Source organism: Convolutriloba macropyga, chromosome 12 (genome assembly GCF_964194025.1).
Source record: "Convolutriloba macropyga chromosome 12, txConMacr16.3, whole genome shotgun sequence".
Classification (NCBI taxonomy): Eukaryota; Metazoa; Xenacoelomorpha; order Acoela; family Convolutidae; genus Convolutriloba; species Convolutriloba macropyga.
Genome location: NC_134479.1, coordinates 31,570,368 through 31,585,198, shown reverse-complemented (window position 1 = coordinate 31,585,198; position 14,831 = coordinate 31,570,368). Strand labels below are relative to the sequence as shown.

Here is a 14,831-nt window from a genome sequence, read left to right as displayed (position 1 = left end):
TAGAGTGGCAGAGACCCAAGCAGAAGAGAAGCTGGAGAGGGTGTTCACAGACGTGATGGGATCTTTCAGAGTAGAGTCAGTGTCAGGTTTCCGGTTCTGCATTGTGTTTGCAGACCAGTGCACAAAGTTTGTGTTTGTGGACTTGTTTAAGGCAAAGAGTGAAGCACTGGCCAGCCTGAAGAAGTTTGTCTCAGTGTGGAGACGCCCAAGAAGGCAATGCAATGAGACAAGACAATGCGAAGGAGTTTCTCTCAGAGCAGTTCAAGATGTACTGTTTAGATGCAGGCATTTTACATGAGAAGACCATACCAGAAACGCCACAACAGAATGGGTTAGCTGAGAGGTGCAACAGGAAACTGCTGGAGATGGCAAGATGCTTGCTCATTGACTCGGGTCTTCTCAAGATGATGTGGGGAGCAGGAATTCTCCATGCAACAAGGATCAGGAACTTGGATGTGAGACGAGAAGAATGCCCAAAAGAGCTGATGCGAGGTATAAAACCTAAGCTTTCAATTAGTAACTTATCTATTTTTGGTTGCACAGTCTTCATGAGGAAGCGGGACAGAGATGTCAGCAAACTTGAACCCATGGCACTGGAAGGAAAGTTTGTGGTTTAAACTGAAGGAGACAACGGATACCTGGGGTACGTACCCAACACACGCAAGGTTGTGGCAGTTCGAGATGTGATCATCAAGGAGTCCGAAGTGGGCTCAATCCCTGACAACACAGAGACGGCCGACCTACTGGATGAGGTGTCACAGCAACTGGGGATCTGGCACGCAGATCGTCATCAAGACGATGGCAACAAAGAAGAGCAGGGCACATCTACTGCAATAAAGGAGGAGTGGCATGACGCAGAGAGCGTGAACACTCAAGAAACGACACTGAGACGAGATGCCTCTGATGTTGAGGAAGCAGCACTGGATGAAGAATCTACTGCAACAAGAAAGAGTCTCAGAGACTCGGAGTCACTGGAAGACAGTGAAACGGAGGACTTCACTGACAGTTGGCTTCTTTGAAGAGGCACGGGAGCAAGCGGACAGGGCAGAGCCCAGACGAGGGACAGGAGCAAGGAATGTTCCGCAATTTTTTGGAGAAGTCAGGACCCATCTTGCTGTGACTGAGGGTGACTATGTGGAACCCAAAACAGTCTACGAAGCCAAGCAAGGTGACGATTGGGACCAGTGGCACCGGGCAATTAAGGACGAGGTCAAGGCACTCCAAGACAGCGAGACTTGGAACCTAGTGAGACCACCCACAGACAGGGACGTCATACCAGGCAAATGGGTCTACAAAGTGAAATTGGGACCCAGTGGTCAAGTGGACAAATACAAAGCACGCTATGTGGCGAAAGGCTTCAAACAGGTGGAAGGACTGGACTATTTTGAGACTTTTGCGCCTACCTGTAAGCCAGAGACTTTCAGGATTCTACTTCAACTATCAGCGAAGCAGGGCCATGTGATGCACCAGTTTGATGTCAAGACGGATTTCCTGCACTCACCAATAGAGGAAGAAGTGTTTCTGGAACAGCCACAGGAGTTTGTAAAACAAGTATCAGATGGAGAGAAGTTAGTATGCTTACTGAATAAATCAATTTATGGTTTGAAACAGGCAGCTAACTACTGGTATAAGGAACTGGCAAACGTTCTACTGATACAGGGGTTCACCAGAAGCAGGAATGACCATTACTTGTTCGCAAGAGCTTAGACAGAGGGTCACACCTTCTTCTTGGTCTGGGTTGACGACCTCATAGTGGCATCAAGAAGTATGACAGTAATCTCCGATGTCAAAAAGGCACTCGAAGCAACATTTCGCATGGAAGACAGAAGGAGATTACACTGGTTTCTGGGTCTATGAATCAGACGAGAAGAGGGCAAAGTCACAGTCGACCAAGAACGCTTCATAGAAACAATGCTTGAGCGGTTTCAAATGGATCAATGCAAACCCTCAAGAACTCCAGCTGATCTGAATTTGAAACTTCAGACAGCACAGAACGGAGACGAAGAAGTGGACCAGAGGATCTACAGAAGCTTGGTTGGATCTTTTCTTTATCTGGCCAAACAGACGAGGCCAGACATCATGTTCAGAGTCAACATTCTGTCCAGGCACATGAACTCACCTACCAATCAACACTGGCTATGCGGAAAACGACTTTTGCGATATCTTCAAGGTTCAAAAGGTTTAAAACTTACTTACACAAAAGAGGCTAGTTATGATTTAGTGGGGGAAAGTGATGCAGACTGGTCTGGAGATGTGAACGACAGAAAATCAACGACGGGCTACTACTTCAAGCTCAATGGGCGTGGCGCAGCACTCAGCTGGGGTGTCAAGAAGCAGGCCATAGTTGCTCTTTCTTCATCAGAAGCAGAATATCAGGGCATGGCAGCAGCAGTTCAAGAAGCAATGTATCTGAAACAACTTCTGGAGGATTTCGGCATCCAACAGAAACATCCAATAGCAATTGCAGAGGACAACCAGAGCTGTATTAAATTGTGCCAATACCCAGTCATGCACAAGAGGAGCAAACACATTCATTCGGGACAAGACGGAAGATGGGACTATTTCAATTCATTACGTTCCTACTGACAAAATGGCAGCCGACATCTTCACGAAATCTTTACCCTTATCGAAGGTGGAAACATTCGGAACTGTTTTGATAGGAACAGACTCTACGCAATCAGCTCAAGTCTGAGAGGGGTGTTAGAATATCGATCAAACTATAGTCTTAAACTTAGTGAGAATTAGAAAGAAAGTTTGATATACCAGATTAGAAAGACAAAAGCAAATTGATTTTGATCAGAGAATTTATATAAATGAATCGTCAAGAAATGGTGCATAGAATCAATATTCGGTTCAAATTGGTAAATCTAGATAATTAATATTAGAGGGAGAGTATTTGATGTAAAATTTTCCCAGCATGTATTGAATGATTATGATACCATCGGAAACGTGAACGAATTTTTAGAAAAGTGTAAATGCATACCATCTATGGTATCCCCTGCGACTGATTTCTGGGAAATCTGCAGAAGCAAATCAAATTGGGTAACCTTTGCGACCCCCTCTGAAAATTATGGTGCTAAGATTAGTTTTGTATCTTGACTTTCTCTTTTTGATAATGGGTATATATACAGCTGATTTTTGAGCCTTTTTCATCCCCAAAATCAAATCAACATCTTGATCTCTTAATCAGATCTCTCCTGTAAATCTCTAAATTCTACTGTAAAATATTCTTGTTATTCTCTCATTTTGAGAAATTAATTTTTCTGCTTAGTTAAAAACGCTTTTATTCCGCTTGCGAAAACCCATAACCCAACATTGCCCATGAGAAGGAAAGAATTGCATATAATTGGTTAATTGTCAGATTACTTCCCAGGAGGCTTTGTGGTTGAACGTTTTTAGTGATCGATATCTTGCACGCATAGAATGTTCAGAAAGAATTTAGAGTTTTTCGAATTTTTTAATGCTTTGTGCCTATGTTGCAAAAAGCGTGTATGCAGTTGCACGTTGTGAAGATTTTTATGTGCTCTCAAACGAAGTTTGTAGCAATTATATTAGTCCTGTCTGTCTTTTTTTGTGATTTTTTGCTTGACCAATTTTTTGTCTGACGCATTTGACTTTACGTCCTCAAAAACGAGATAAGCATGTAACGCCCAGCGGGCATTAATTGCTCTTAGAGACTTTTAGCTCACTAGTCTTCAAGGATGCGATTCACAGAATCTGTTTTGGAGACTTTTGGTGCAAAGGGCGGTCATTAAAGATTGACCCCCCCCCCCGCCCCACTGTTGCCCCGCCCTGTTAGATTTTTTGCATCCAAAGAATTTTTCCACCATCTCCTCTGATTTTAATTACTTCGAGTGTTGTTCGAGAGCAATCAGTCCGACGTTAGTAGGTTTGTTTTTTGATATTTTTTGTCAAGTCTGGCAATTATTTAGTTTTTTTTTCAAATTTTCTTCATGAAAGCCAAGCATTCGTTAATCAACTTCTTTTCAAAATCTTGCGTCTCAACCTGGAGAGAGAAAGCAATGTATGTGGATAATTTCATTTGCAAACTAGAGTGAGAAAATTTGACTTGGACCGTTTATTGTCCATTCTATGTCTAGTCTTTTGACGATGACGATTCTTTGAATTGGGTCAGGAATTGTCCTGCCATATTCTTTTCAAGATCTGTTCACACACTTTCATGATTTTTGAAGTCAAATTGAAGTAATGATTTTGGTCACGCCGAAACACGAAGCGAGTGGTTTTGCGGCGTGAATTTCGCTCTTATTTCAAATAGAATGAGAAAACGGTGTTTGAACAAAAATTAGCTTTCTCGCTAGTCGTTTGTTTACTTGCTGCAATTTGACATTCAATTTTGCTGTTTTTTTGTTATTTGATTTTTTGTAAATGTTTTCCCCAATTTTTAAATTTCTAGGTCTAGTTTTTCTGTTTTTGTCAATAAGAAATCGTTGAGTTGTGTCAGGACTTGTCCTACTGTTTTTTGTTTCAATGTCTGACGCTCTTTTTCGTTTTACTTTTGTTCTGGAATATTCTCGACTTTTTCTGTGACTTTTTCACACTTGATTTCTTGCTTTTTTGTGTGACCTAAACTGCTTGCATTCATAAATTATTTCTGTTGCTAAGAAAAAAAATCGATTGTAAAATAAGTGTTAAAATTGGCCTGACAGCTGATTATTGCTGTTCTTACGACGCGGATTGGCGTTCAAACCTCTCCATTGTCAAAACTTTTTTCTTCCAAAAATTTTCTCAATAGTACAAACCCTTTGACTTGAAGTTTTTAAGGTGGCCTCGATGCGATTACTTTTTTCCGACTCATTTCTGTACCTGTTTCTATCTGATCTGTGTTTTACGGCCTGCAAATTTTGCAGCTATTCCGGCAGTTTGTCGGTTATGTTTTTGTCCGCTGCGTTTATTCTATTGTGAGCGCGTGTTACTGAAGATTTATATTGAAAATATTATAAAGTGGAACAATCCCTGGGATAAAAGAAAACAGTTGCTTTTAATTTTTTTCAGTCAATGCTGGATGAAATTTTTTTGCAAACAGGTGTTTTGTTCAACTGTTTTCTTCAGAAGTCAAAGAAGAAATCACTCCATTTTGCTTGCTTTGACAAATATTTTAGTACTTCATTGACTAACGATGGGATCCCTTTTATCTCAGCTCTATGCGGTACACTAATAGTTAGCACTTTCGAAAGTTACTTAATTCTCTAACTCTTACTTAATACATGTTTGATTAACCTAGTGGTTATGTTTAATGACACACAATTTATGAATGCTCACATGCGAAGTGTCCATGGGGGTCGATTTGTTGTTTACCAAGAAATAGTTGAATGATGATTGTGATAGCATTGAAGCGTTTGTTTGTGAATGTGATTTATTTTAGCAGTTGTATCTGGTTATGCTTTTTTTTTGCATTTGAATAAAAAAATTAACTGCTCTTCATTGCAGCAATTAAGTCACCCAAACCTCTTATTTTAATACAGGTATTATCCGTGCACCTTTTTATAGTACAGATATTATTTTTGCATCCAATACCGTAAGCTAGTACGATTGCTCCCAAAATGTGCGAGATTTTTGCAAAAATAATCCCTAAAGTTGAATTTCGCGCATTTTTTTCAATGGACGTTTTTGGTTTTTTGCACAGGTAACGAAGGTGCTTGCAGTAACTATATTCCGGAAGAAGGGACCGAAGAAAACCCAGTTGTCAAAACTAACGAATCGGAAGAGACCAATGGCCAGATTAACGTGAACAAGGTTGATTCTGCTTCAGAATGGGCAGTTAATGTTTTGTACAGTGCAATTAGGGTAGCAGTGCACAGTAGTGACAGCGTGACCTTCAAAATGGCCCTGTTTCTTGCTTTGTCTACCATATGCAGAAGTTGCAGAGAAATAAGGAAGAAGTTACGCCAGAAAATATTGCCGCCAAGGTAAGAATAACTTCATTGGCGATTCACCAATTTTGAAAGTAGTCATTGGTCAATCAGTCTTTTTTTAAATATCAGATGACAGTCCCAAGGTGATACTCGGGTGTCGACATGGGGTTTAGCTGACCAAACAATAAATGAGAAATGTTGCCGAAAGCTTGCTTCTGATTTTGTAGGTTGATCTGATAGTTAAAATATTACTAGTTCGTATGGCCATTTTGCTTTTGTGTGGTGAGGTTGCGCCCCCACTTGGCCTTTCCGTGCCTTCTTACCCGATGATTGGGGTTGGGGAGGATACACTGGTGAATTGGTCTGTATTCCGCTATTTTGTTAATTATGTGTATATTTTTTGTAAATTTATCAATCGTGGCGTGATAAATACTCTGTTAAGATAAATTGTTAGCTTAAATTCGATTTTGCATTGGCGAGTTGAAATGGCCTTTGGGCAATTCGACGTTAGCTGTCTTATACAGTTTCTAATAAACAGTAACTGACGCAAGTTCAGCTTTATTTTCATTTTATCTCGTGAGATTTCCTCCTCACTGCATTTTCTTTTACACTTTTGCAATTTCAGGCGAGATGTGCACGTTATGCCACAGGAAGGCCAGGAACTGAAGAACGAACTAGTTCGAATGATGACTGGCGTCAACAGGTTTGTAAAACCCAAATTTGGAATCCGGAGTTTAATTGCTTGGTGGCTCTTGAATTTCTTTTAAACTGCTCATCGTTTTTACCATTCAATGAATGGTTCAATGAAGTCTTGAAGCGTTTTAGTAGTTTTTTCAGTCGTTATGGTATTTGGTATGCCGAGCTTAAGATGAGTTCAAATTTAATCGACACTTTTCGTAAGGTAAAGATTGATCTAACATATACTAGAGAAAACGAAAGCAAAACTAAATAATAATGCCTTAAAATGTATTTCAGAGAACTAGGTGAACTTGTATCCGAGCTTCTGTTCGTGCTGTGCAAGGAGAACGTGAACAGATTGCTCAAGTACACAGGGTATGGAAATGCAGCTGGAATGATGTTCACTCGTGGTCTGGGATTGAAGAGTGCACCTCCGAGTGGAAGTTGCTACTCTGATGATGAAGATACAGACACTGAGGAGTTTAAAGAACATGAGCATGGTTTCAATTACGTAACAGGTCAGCTTCCTATGTACATATTATAACATAAATCTATGTAGGGCGAGTCATTTAGTGCCTTGGCACGAGTGCTGGCGCCGAGTCCCGGGTACGGGGTCCAAGGAGACTAGGATTTAATTTTTAACTAATTTTGAAGAATCAAGGGAGGCTTTCATTAACAATTCAGTAAGTCGAAAGTGAGGTTTTGTTAGTGCCAGAGGGCGACTAAGTAGGGCAGGAAACTTATGACTAAAGAGGGCAACTAATTAGCACCAGAAAGCTAATCAAATGCTCGGCGAAACAAGCTAAAACAAACTTTTTCAGTACGTGTTTTTGCACGTTTATTTCTAACATAATTACAATGTACACGGGTAACCAATATGTTCTACCGTCTTTTTGTTCAACATTTGTGATAGGCTATTTTTATCTGCAAAATTTTTTGGCCGACTTCTCTCTTCAACCATAATTTGCGCCTGTTACTGATGGCGTTAATTTAGTGCTGTTCGATGTGTAAACGACACCAAAATATCGCTAGGCTTTGACACGTGTATCTTCCTGAAATGACAGAGTTATGAGGTTTGCGTTGACTTTAAGGTCGCTACGAAGAACCCAAACCTGATCCGATGGCAGGAGAGAGTGAGGAGAGGAAATTGTACGAGACTGAACAGCTGCTGAACACATTGACCAGGATGCAAGGCACTGCTTTTCAGGTGTGATTTAGTTTCGCTTGAAATGGCTATTGAGTTACTTTCTGTGAATGTGGTTTTTATTTGTAATGCAAGTCATCTAAATGCCAGTGAAATCATTAAAATTGCAACAAAATAAGAGCACACTATGTCAGGACAGGCTGAATCGCAAATTTTGCATCCATCACCTTTTCCACAAAGTTTTCAAACCTGAGAAAGGCAAACAAACGGATGATGATGAGTCAGTTTTAACATCGTCTGTTGCTCTTATCAAATTCATATTATTTTTTTACAATTCAAAGAGTTTGAATTGTATTGGTGCGCTGTCTTTTTTTAAAGATCTGTTCACGCTTTTTTCAGCTTTTTCACGTCAGTGAGAAGTCAAATTAGAGTGGTGATTTTGGTCACACTTAGGCAGCGAAAAATCGAGTAGGTTTGAGGCGTCACTTTTTTTTAAAATACCTTTAAAGTGGAGTTAGAAATTGGTGTTTGGAGTGAAGTTTGGTGTTTCCTCTCCTTCAGTGCTTTTAAGACGGTACATATGTGTATTAATTATGCCTATATGCCTTTGCTTGTATTCATTAAGGGGCAGCTGAATTTTTATCACTTTGCCACTATTTGTTGTCATAAAATATTAGTGAATTTTAGATTTTGCCCCTTTTCATTTAAAATTATCTCGTGTCTTATCACTTAGTATCATCAACGACAGGTCTGATTGGTTGCTAATGAGGCATAAAAGATTCTCATTAATAGTTCGAGTTAATATCTAGTGGTTTTCATGACTTTGACACTACTTTTTCTGTAAAATCTTGAGTGAATTCTGCAAGTCTTGAGTGAATTCTGCAAGTTTTTATTGTACTTTTTGATGTCTTATCATTAATATTATTGGGGACAGGTCTCTGATGCTGCTAATGGAGGTTGAGTTTATCGTATTAATCGTTTTTTTTCAAAGCTAGTGCTTTCTATGACTTTGATACTAATTGTTTGCGATAATAATTATCGAATATTTATAGCTGTGAAGCTGTAAGCTGAGCGAAGCTATATTGCGGTGCTCTTGATTTTTTTGTTTCGTCGTCTGACGCTCTTTTTCGTTTTGCATTTGTTCACACATCAAAGCTGAAAAAGTCAAATTTTCTGAATGACTTCTTCCTCTCACTAACAGCTTTTTCGCGCGTGACGTCATTTCTCACTCTCTCTATAAAAAGTATTAAAGGCATTTGCGTGATTAGGTTACGATCATACGTGACTTACCATAAAATGACTTACTTACAATAAAATGACTTTTGCATTTTAAAACTTGAGTTTAATTTGAGTTAGTTTAATGTCGAAGGAACTCATATGTGCAGTAAAGGTCCGCAATAAAAGGCTTCTGTGGAATGAATTTCAACAAGCTTTATTCATAGCTGAATGTTTTTAACATAGCTTTTTGAGCGGCGTCGATTTTTTTTCATTTTAGATCTGCATCTGTTTAGATCTGCATACGGCACACAAGTCTATTATTTCGCAGCTATTCCGACAATCTGCCGGCTATGTTTGAGTTTTAGAGTTTTTCTTTTCAACTTTGTTCTCTTAACTTAGTCTGATTATCGACAGGTTTCATTGGTTGCTGAAAAGGTTTCAATGAAAGCAAGTCATTTGAGTTGACAGCTATTGTTTTCTGTTACTTTTACGCTTGTTCGTTTTTTTAAAAAATCGTTGTGAATTTTTTTTTAGTTTTGCTAGAATATGTTTTACTTTTTGATGTCTTATCATTTAATCTCATTGATGACAGGTCTCAACGATGGTCAATTAATTGATTAATTAGATTTTGCCCCTTTTCATTTAAAATTATCTCGTGTCTTATCACTTAGTATCATCAACGACAGGTCTGATTGGTTGCTAATGAGGCATAAAAGATTCTCATTAATAGTTCGAGTTAATAGCTAGTGGTTTTCATGACTTTGACACTACTTTTTCTGTAAAATCTTGAGTGAATTCTGCAAGTCTTGAGTGAATTCTGCAAGTTTTTATTGTACTTTTTGATGTCTTATCATTAATATTATTGGGGACAGGTCTCTGATGCTGCTAATGGAGGTTGAGTTTATCGTATTAATCGTTTTTTTTCAAAGCTAGTGCTTTCTATGACTTTGATACTAATTGTTTGCGATAATAATTATCGAATATTTATAGCTGTGAAGCTGTAAGCTGAGCGAAGCTATATTGCGGTGCTCTTGATTTTTTTGTTTCGTCGTCTGACGCTCTTTTTCGTTTTGCATCTGTTCACACATCAAAGCTGAAAAAGTCAAATTTTCTGAATGACTTCTTCCTCTCACTAACAGCGTTTTCGCGCGTGACGTCATTTCTCACTCTCTCTATAAAAAGTATTAAAGGCATTTGCGTGCTTAGGTTACGATCATACGTGACTTACCATAAAATGACTTACTTACAATAAAATGACTTTTGCATTTTAAAACTTGAGTTTAATTTGAGTTAGTTTAATGTCGAAGGAACTCATGTGCAGTAAAGGTCCGCAATAAAAGGCTTCTGTGGAATGAATTTCAACAAGCTTTATTCATAGCTGAATGTTTTTAACATAGCTTTTTGAGCGGCGTCGATTTTTTTTTCATTTTAGATCTGCATCTGTTTAGATCTGCATACGGCACACAAGTCTATTATTTCGCAGCTATTCCGACAATCTGCCGGCTATGTTTGAGTTTTAGAGTTTTTCTTTTCAACTTTGTTCTCTTAACTTAGTCTGATTATCGACAGGTTTCATTGGTTGCTGAAAAGGTTTCAATGAAAGCAAGTCATTTGAGTTGACAGCTATTGTTTTCTGTTACTTTTACGCTTGTTCGTTTTTTTAAAAAATCGTTGTGAATTTTTTTTTAGTTTTGCTAGAATATGTTTTACTTTTTGATGTCTTATCATTTAATCTCATTGATGACAGGTCTCAACGATGGTCAATTAATTGATGTAATTCCGTCCTTCAGTAGCTGTTGCGTTCTGTGACTTTTTTACTGTGTTTTCAAAAAGTGTCAGTTTTTTTGCGATTTTTGGTTATTTGTCTTATGATTTAATTTTATTAGAGGACTCATCGACATTTAATGACACGGTGCTAATGAGAAAAGTAGGAATATAGTGGGCAGTTTGAGTTCATAGCATAGCAGTTTGTTTTTGATGTTGATCCTGTCTTTTCAAAAAATAGAAGTTGAGTTTTTAGTCTTGCTTGTTTTTTTTTTGCTCGGTCTCATTACTAACAGCTCTCATTTGCCTTTTAATGTAAATAATTTTCAGGTCATAAAATATTACAATTCGTTGAATTGTATTTCAGAAATTGTTCTGCTATGGTTTTTTTTATAATAATAGCCGCACAGCGATATCTGGGGCAATTATTGGCCTTCTCTTGGTATTTTAGAATTCAAATAATTTGAATTGTTTTGGGGCGCTGTCGTTTTTTCTTAAGATCTGTTCACACATTTTCATGGTTTTTGAGATCAAATTGGAGTAGTGATTTCGGTCACGCCGAAACAGGAAGTGGAGCGAAAGAGCGAATGGTTTTGCGGCGTTAAATTTTTTGATCTTATTTTAAAGTAGAGTGAGAAATCGGTGTTTGAAGAAAAATTTGCTTTGTCGCTAGTGGTTTCTTGTTCATATGCGGCAATTTCATTTTGATTTTTACTGTTTTTTTATTTATTGGATCGGATTCTTTCTGAATGGTTTTCCCAAGCCATTCATATTTCATTCTAGGCCTAGTGTTTCTTTGAACCAATTTTCCATTTATTTACTTTAAGATCTGTTCACACATTTTCATGGTTTTTGAGATCAAATTGGAGTAGTGATTTCGGTCACGCCGAAACAGGAAGTGGAGCGAAAGAGCGAATGGTTTTGCGGCGTAAAATTTTTTGATCTTATTTTAAAGTAGAGTGAGAAATCGATGTTTGAAGAAAAATTTGCTTTGTCGCTAGTGGTTTCTTGTTCATATGCGGCAATTTCATTTTGATTTTTACTGTTTTTTTATTTATTGGATCGGATTCTTTCTGAATGGTTTTCCCAAGCCATTCATATTTCATTCTAGGCCTAGTTTTTCTTTGAACCAATTTTCCATTTCTCGGTAGTTGTTTTTTGTTCACATGCGGCTTTTTGACATTGATTTTCTGTTTTTTTTCCAAATTTTTTGATATGTTTAGAAATGGTTTTCTCAATTCACTCATAGTCCGTTCTAGGTCTAGTTGTTTGTTTAGTCAAAAAATTCTTTGAATTGTACATCAGGACTTGTCCTGGTTTGTTTTTTTATTTTGTCGTCAAGATTTTCATTACGACCATATGACGTCACAACGACTTCAAATCTGTTTTTTGTTGATTCGTTCATGCAGCTTCAACTGAAGTGCGTGCGCGACATCATTTTCAATCTTAGTGGAGTGATTTTTATTGTTCATTCGCGGGATAAATTATTTCGTCCCACGTGACTTACCTCACTCTCACAAATGACTTCCTCACTTTGAAATTGATAAGATCAAATAAATTTGTGTCACTCTAAATGAAGGTTATTTGAGAGCAGCTAATAGAGGCAGCAATAACTTATACAGAATCTTCATCAAAAAATATATCATTCTCACTTCAATGAAACGACTATTTTTTGGTCTGTCTTTTTTGATGTTTTTTATGAGACTGCAGATCTACGAAGCTATTGCATCTATTTTCTGTCAATTTCCCGGGTATGTTTATTATTTTTTTTAATTAGGTCAATTGACTTTTTGGCTATTTTTTGTTATTTGCTTCGAGATTTTTATTTTGTTTTCTCTTTATTCGCCAGTTCTGGCAGCATTACTAGTTACTTGAAAGTCTAGTTTATTTTGCAGCTAAAAAAATTTCAAGGCAGTTCTGGAAATGTTCGGGCTATGTTTTTTAGATCTGTTCCCACATTTTTGTTTTTGAAGTCAAATTCGAGTAGGGATTTGGTCACGTCGAAACAGGAATTGAAGTGACAAAGGGAGTGGTTTTTGCGACGTGAAATTGTTATCGGATTTTTTCTATTAGTTTTCTATCTATGTTTTTTATTGTACTGGGGCGCTGCCTTTTTTCAAGATCAGGTCACACATTTTCGTAATTTCTGAAGTCAAATTGAAGTGATAATTTCAGTCACGCCGAAACAGGAAGTAGAGCGAAAAAGCAATTGATTTTGCCTCGTGAATTTTTTTTTGCTCCAATTTAACGGAGAGTGAGAAACTGGTGTTTGACCAAAAATTCGCTTTTTCGCTGTGGTATTTTGTTTGCATCAGGCATTATGAAATTAATGTTTGGTGTTTCCTCTCCTTCAGTGCTTTTAAGACGGTACATATGTGTATTAATTATGCCTATATGCCTTTGCTTGTATTCATTAAGGGGCAGCTGAATTTTTATCACTTTGCCACTATTTGTTGTCATAAAATATTAGTGAATTTTAGATTTTGCCCCTTTTCATTTAAAATTATCTCGTGTCTTATCACTTAGTATCATCAACGATAGGTCTGATTGGTTGCTAATGAGGCATAAAAGATTCTCATTAATAGTTCGAGTTAATAGCTAGTGGTTTTCATGACTTTGACACTACTTTTTCTGTAAAATCTTGAGTGAATTCTGCAAGTCTTGAGTGAATTCTGCAAGTTTTTATTGTACTTTTTGATGTCTTATCATTAATATTATTGGGGACAGGTCTCTGATGCTGCTAATGGAGGTTGAGTTTATCGTATTAATCGTTTTTTTTCAAAGCTAGTGCTTTCTATGACTTTGATACTAATTGTTTGCGATAATAATTATCGAATATTTATAGCTGTGAAGCTGTAAGCTGACCGAAGCTATATTGCGGTGCTCTTGATTTTTTTTGTTTCGTCGTCTGACGCTCTTTTTCGTTTTGCATTTGTTCACACATCAAAGCTGAAAAAGTCAAATTTTCTGAATGACTTCTTCCTCTCACTAACAGCGTTTTCGCGCGTGACGTCATTTCTCACTCTCTCTATAAAAAGTATTAAAGGCATTTGCGTGATTAGGTTACGATCATACGTGACTTACCATAAAATGACTTACTTACAATAAAATGACTTTTGCATTTTAAAACTTGAGTTTAATTTGAGTTAGTTTAATGTCGAAGGAACTCATATGTGCAGTAAAGGTCCGCAATAAAAGGCTTCTGTGGAATGAATTTCAACAAGCTTTATTCATAGCTGAATGTTTTTAACATAGCTTTTTGAGCGGCGTCGATTTTTTTTCGTTTTAGATCTGCATCTGTTTAGATCTGCATACGGCACACAAGTCTATTATTTCGCAGCTATTCCGACAATCTGCCGGCTATGTTTGAGTTTTAGAGTTTTTCTTTTCAACTTTGTTCTCTTAACTTAGTCTGATTATCGACAGGTTTCATTGGTTGCTGAAAAGGTTTCAATGAAAGCAAGTCATTTGAGTTGACAGCTATTGTTTTCTGTTACTTTTACGCTTGTTCGTTTTTTTAAAAAATCCTTGTGAATTTTTTTTAGTTTTGCTAGAATATGTTTTACTTTTTGATGTCTTATCATTTAATCTCATTGATGACAGGTCTCAACGATGGTCAATTAATTGATGTAATTCCGTCCTTCAGTAGCTGTTGCGTTCTGTGACTTTTTTACTGTGTTTTCAAAAAGTTTCTGTCAGTTTTTTTTGCGATTTTTGGTTATTTGTCTTATGATTTAATTTTATTAGAGGACTCATCGACATTTAATGACACGGTGCTAATGAGAAAAGTAGGAATATAGTGGGCAGTTTGAGCTCATAGCATAGCAGTTTGTTTTTGATGTTGATCCTGTCTTTTCAAAAAATAGAAGTTGAGTTTTTAGTCTTGCTTGTTTTTTTTTGCTCGGTCTCATTACTAACAGCTCTCATTTGCCTTTTAATGTAAATAATTTTCAGGTCATAAAATATTACAATTCGTTGAATTGTATTTCAGAAATTGTTCTGCTATGGTTTTTTTTATAATAATAGCCGCACAGCGATATCTGGGGCAATTATTGGCCTTCTCTTGGTATTTTAGAATTCAAATAATTTGAATTGTTTTGGGGCGCTGTCGTTTTTTTCTTAAGATTTGTTCACACATTTTCATGGTTTTTGAG

The 14,831-nt window shown here is 37.3% G+C and overlaps 1 protein-coding gene across 2 annotated transcripts in view; it reads left to right on the top strand.

Annotated features, from left to right (window-relative positions):
* The window catches only part of LOC142350851 (chaperone Ric-8B-like), an 84,438-nt gene that overhangs the window by 63,157 nt on the left and 6,450 nt on the right, over positions 1-14,831 (top strand). For both annotated transcript variants that reach the window (XM_075402823.1, XM_075402824.1), the window contains exons 7-10: positions 5,645-5,927; positions 6,499-6,576; positions 6,849-7,069; positions 7,643-7,758. In XM_075402823.1, the coding sequence (XP_075258938.1) occupies positions 5,645-5,927; positions 6,499-6,576; positions 6,849-7,069; positions 7,643-7,758 (698 nt within the window). The remainder of the gene's footprint in view (positions 1-5,644; positions 5,928-6,498; positions 6,577-6,848; positions 7,070-7,642; positions 7,759-14,831) is intronic.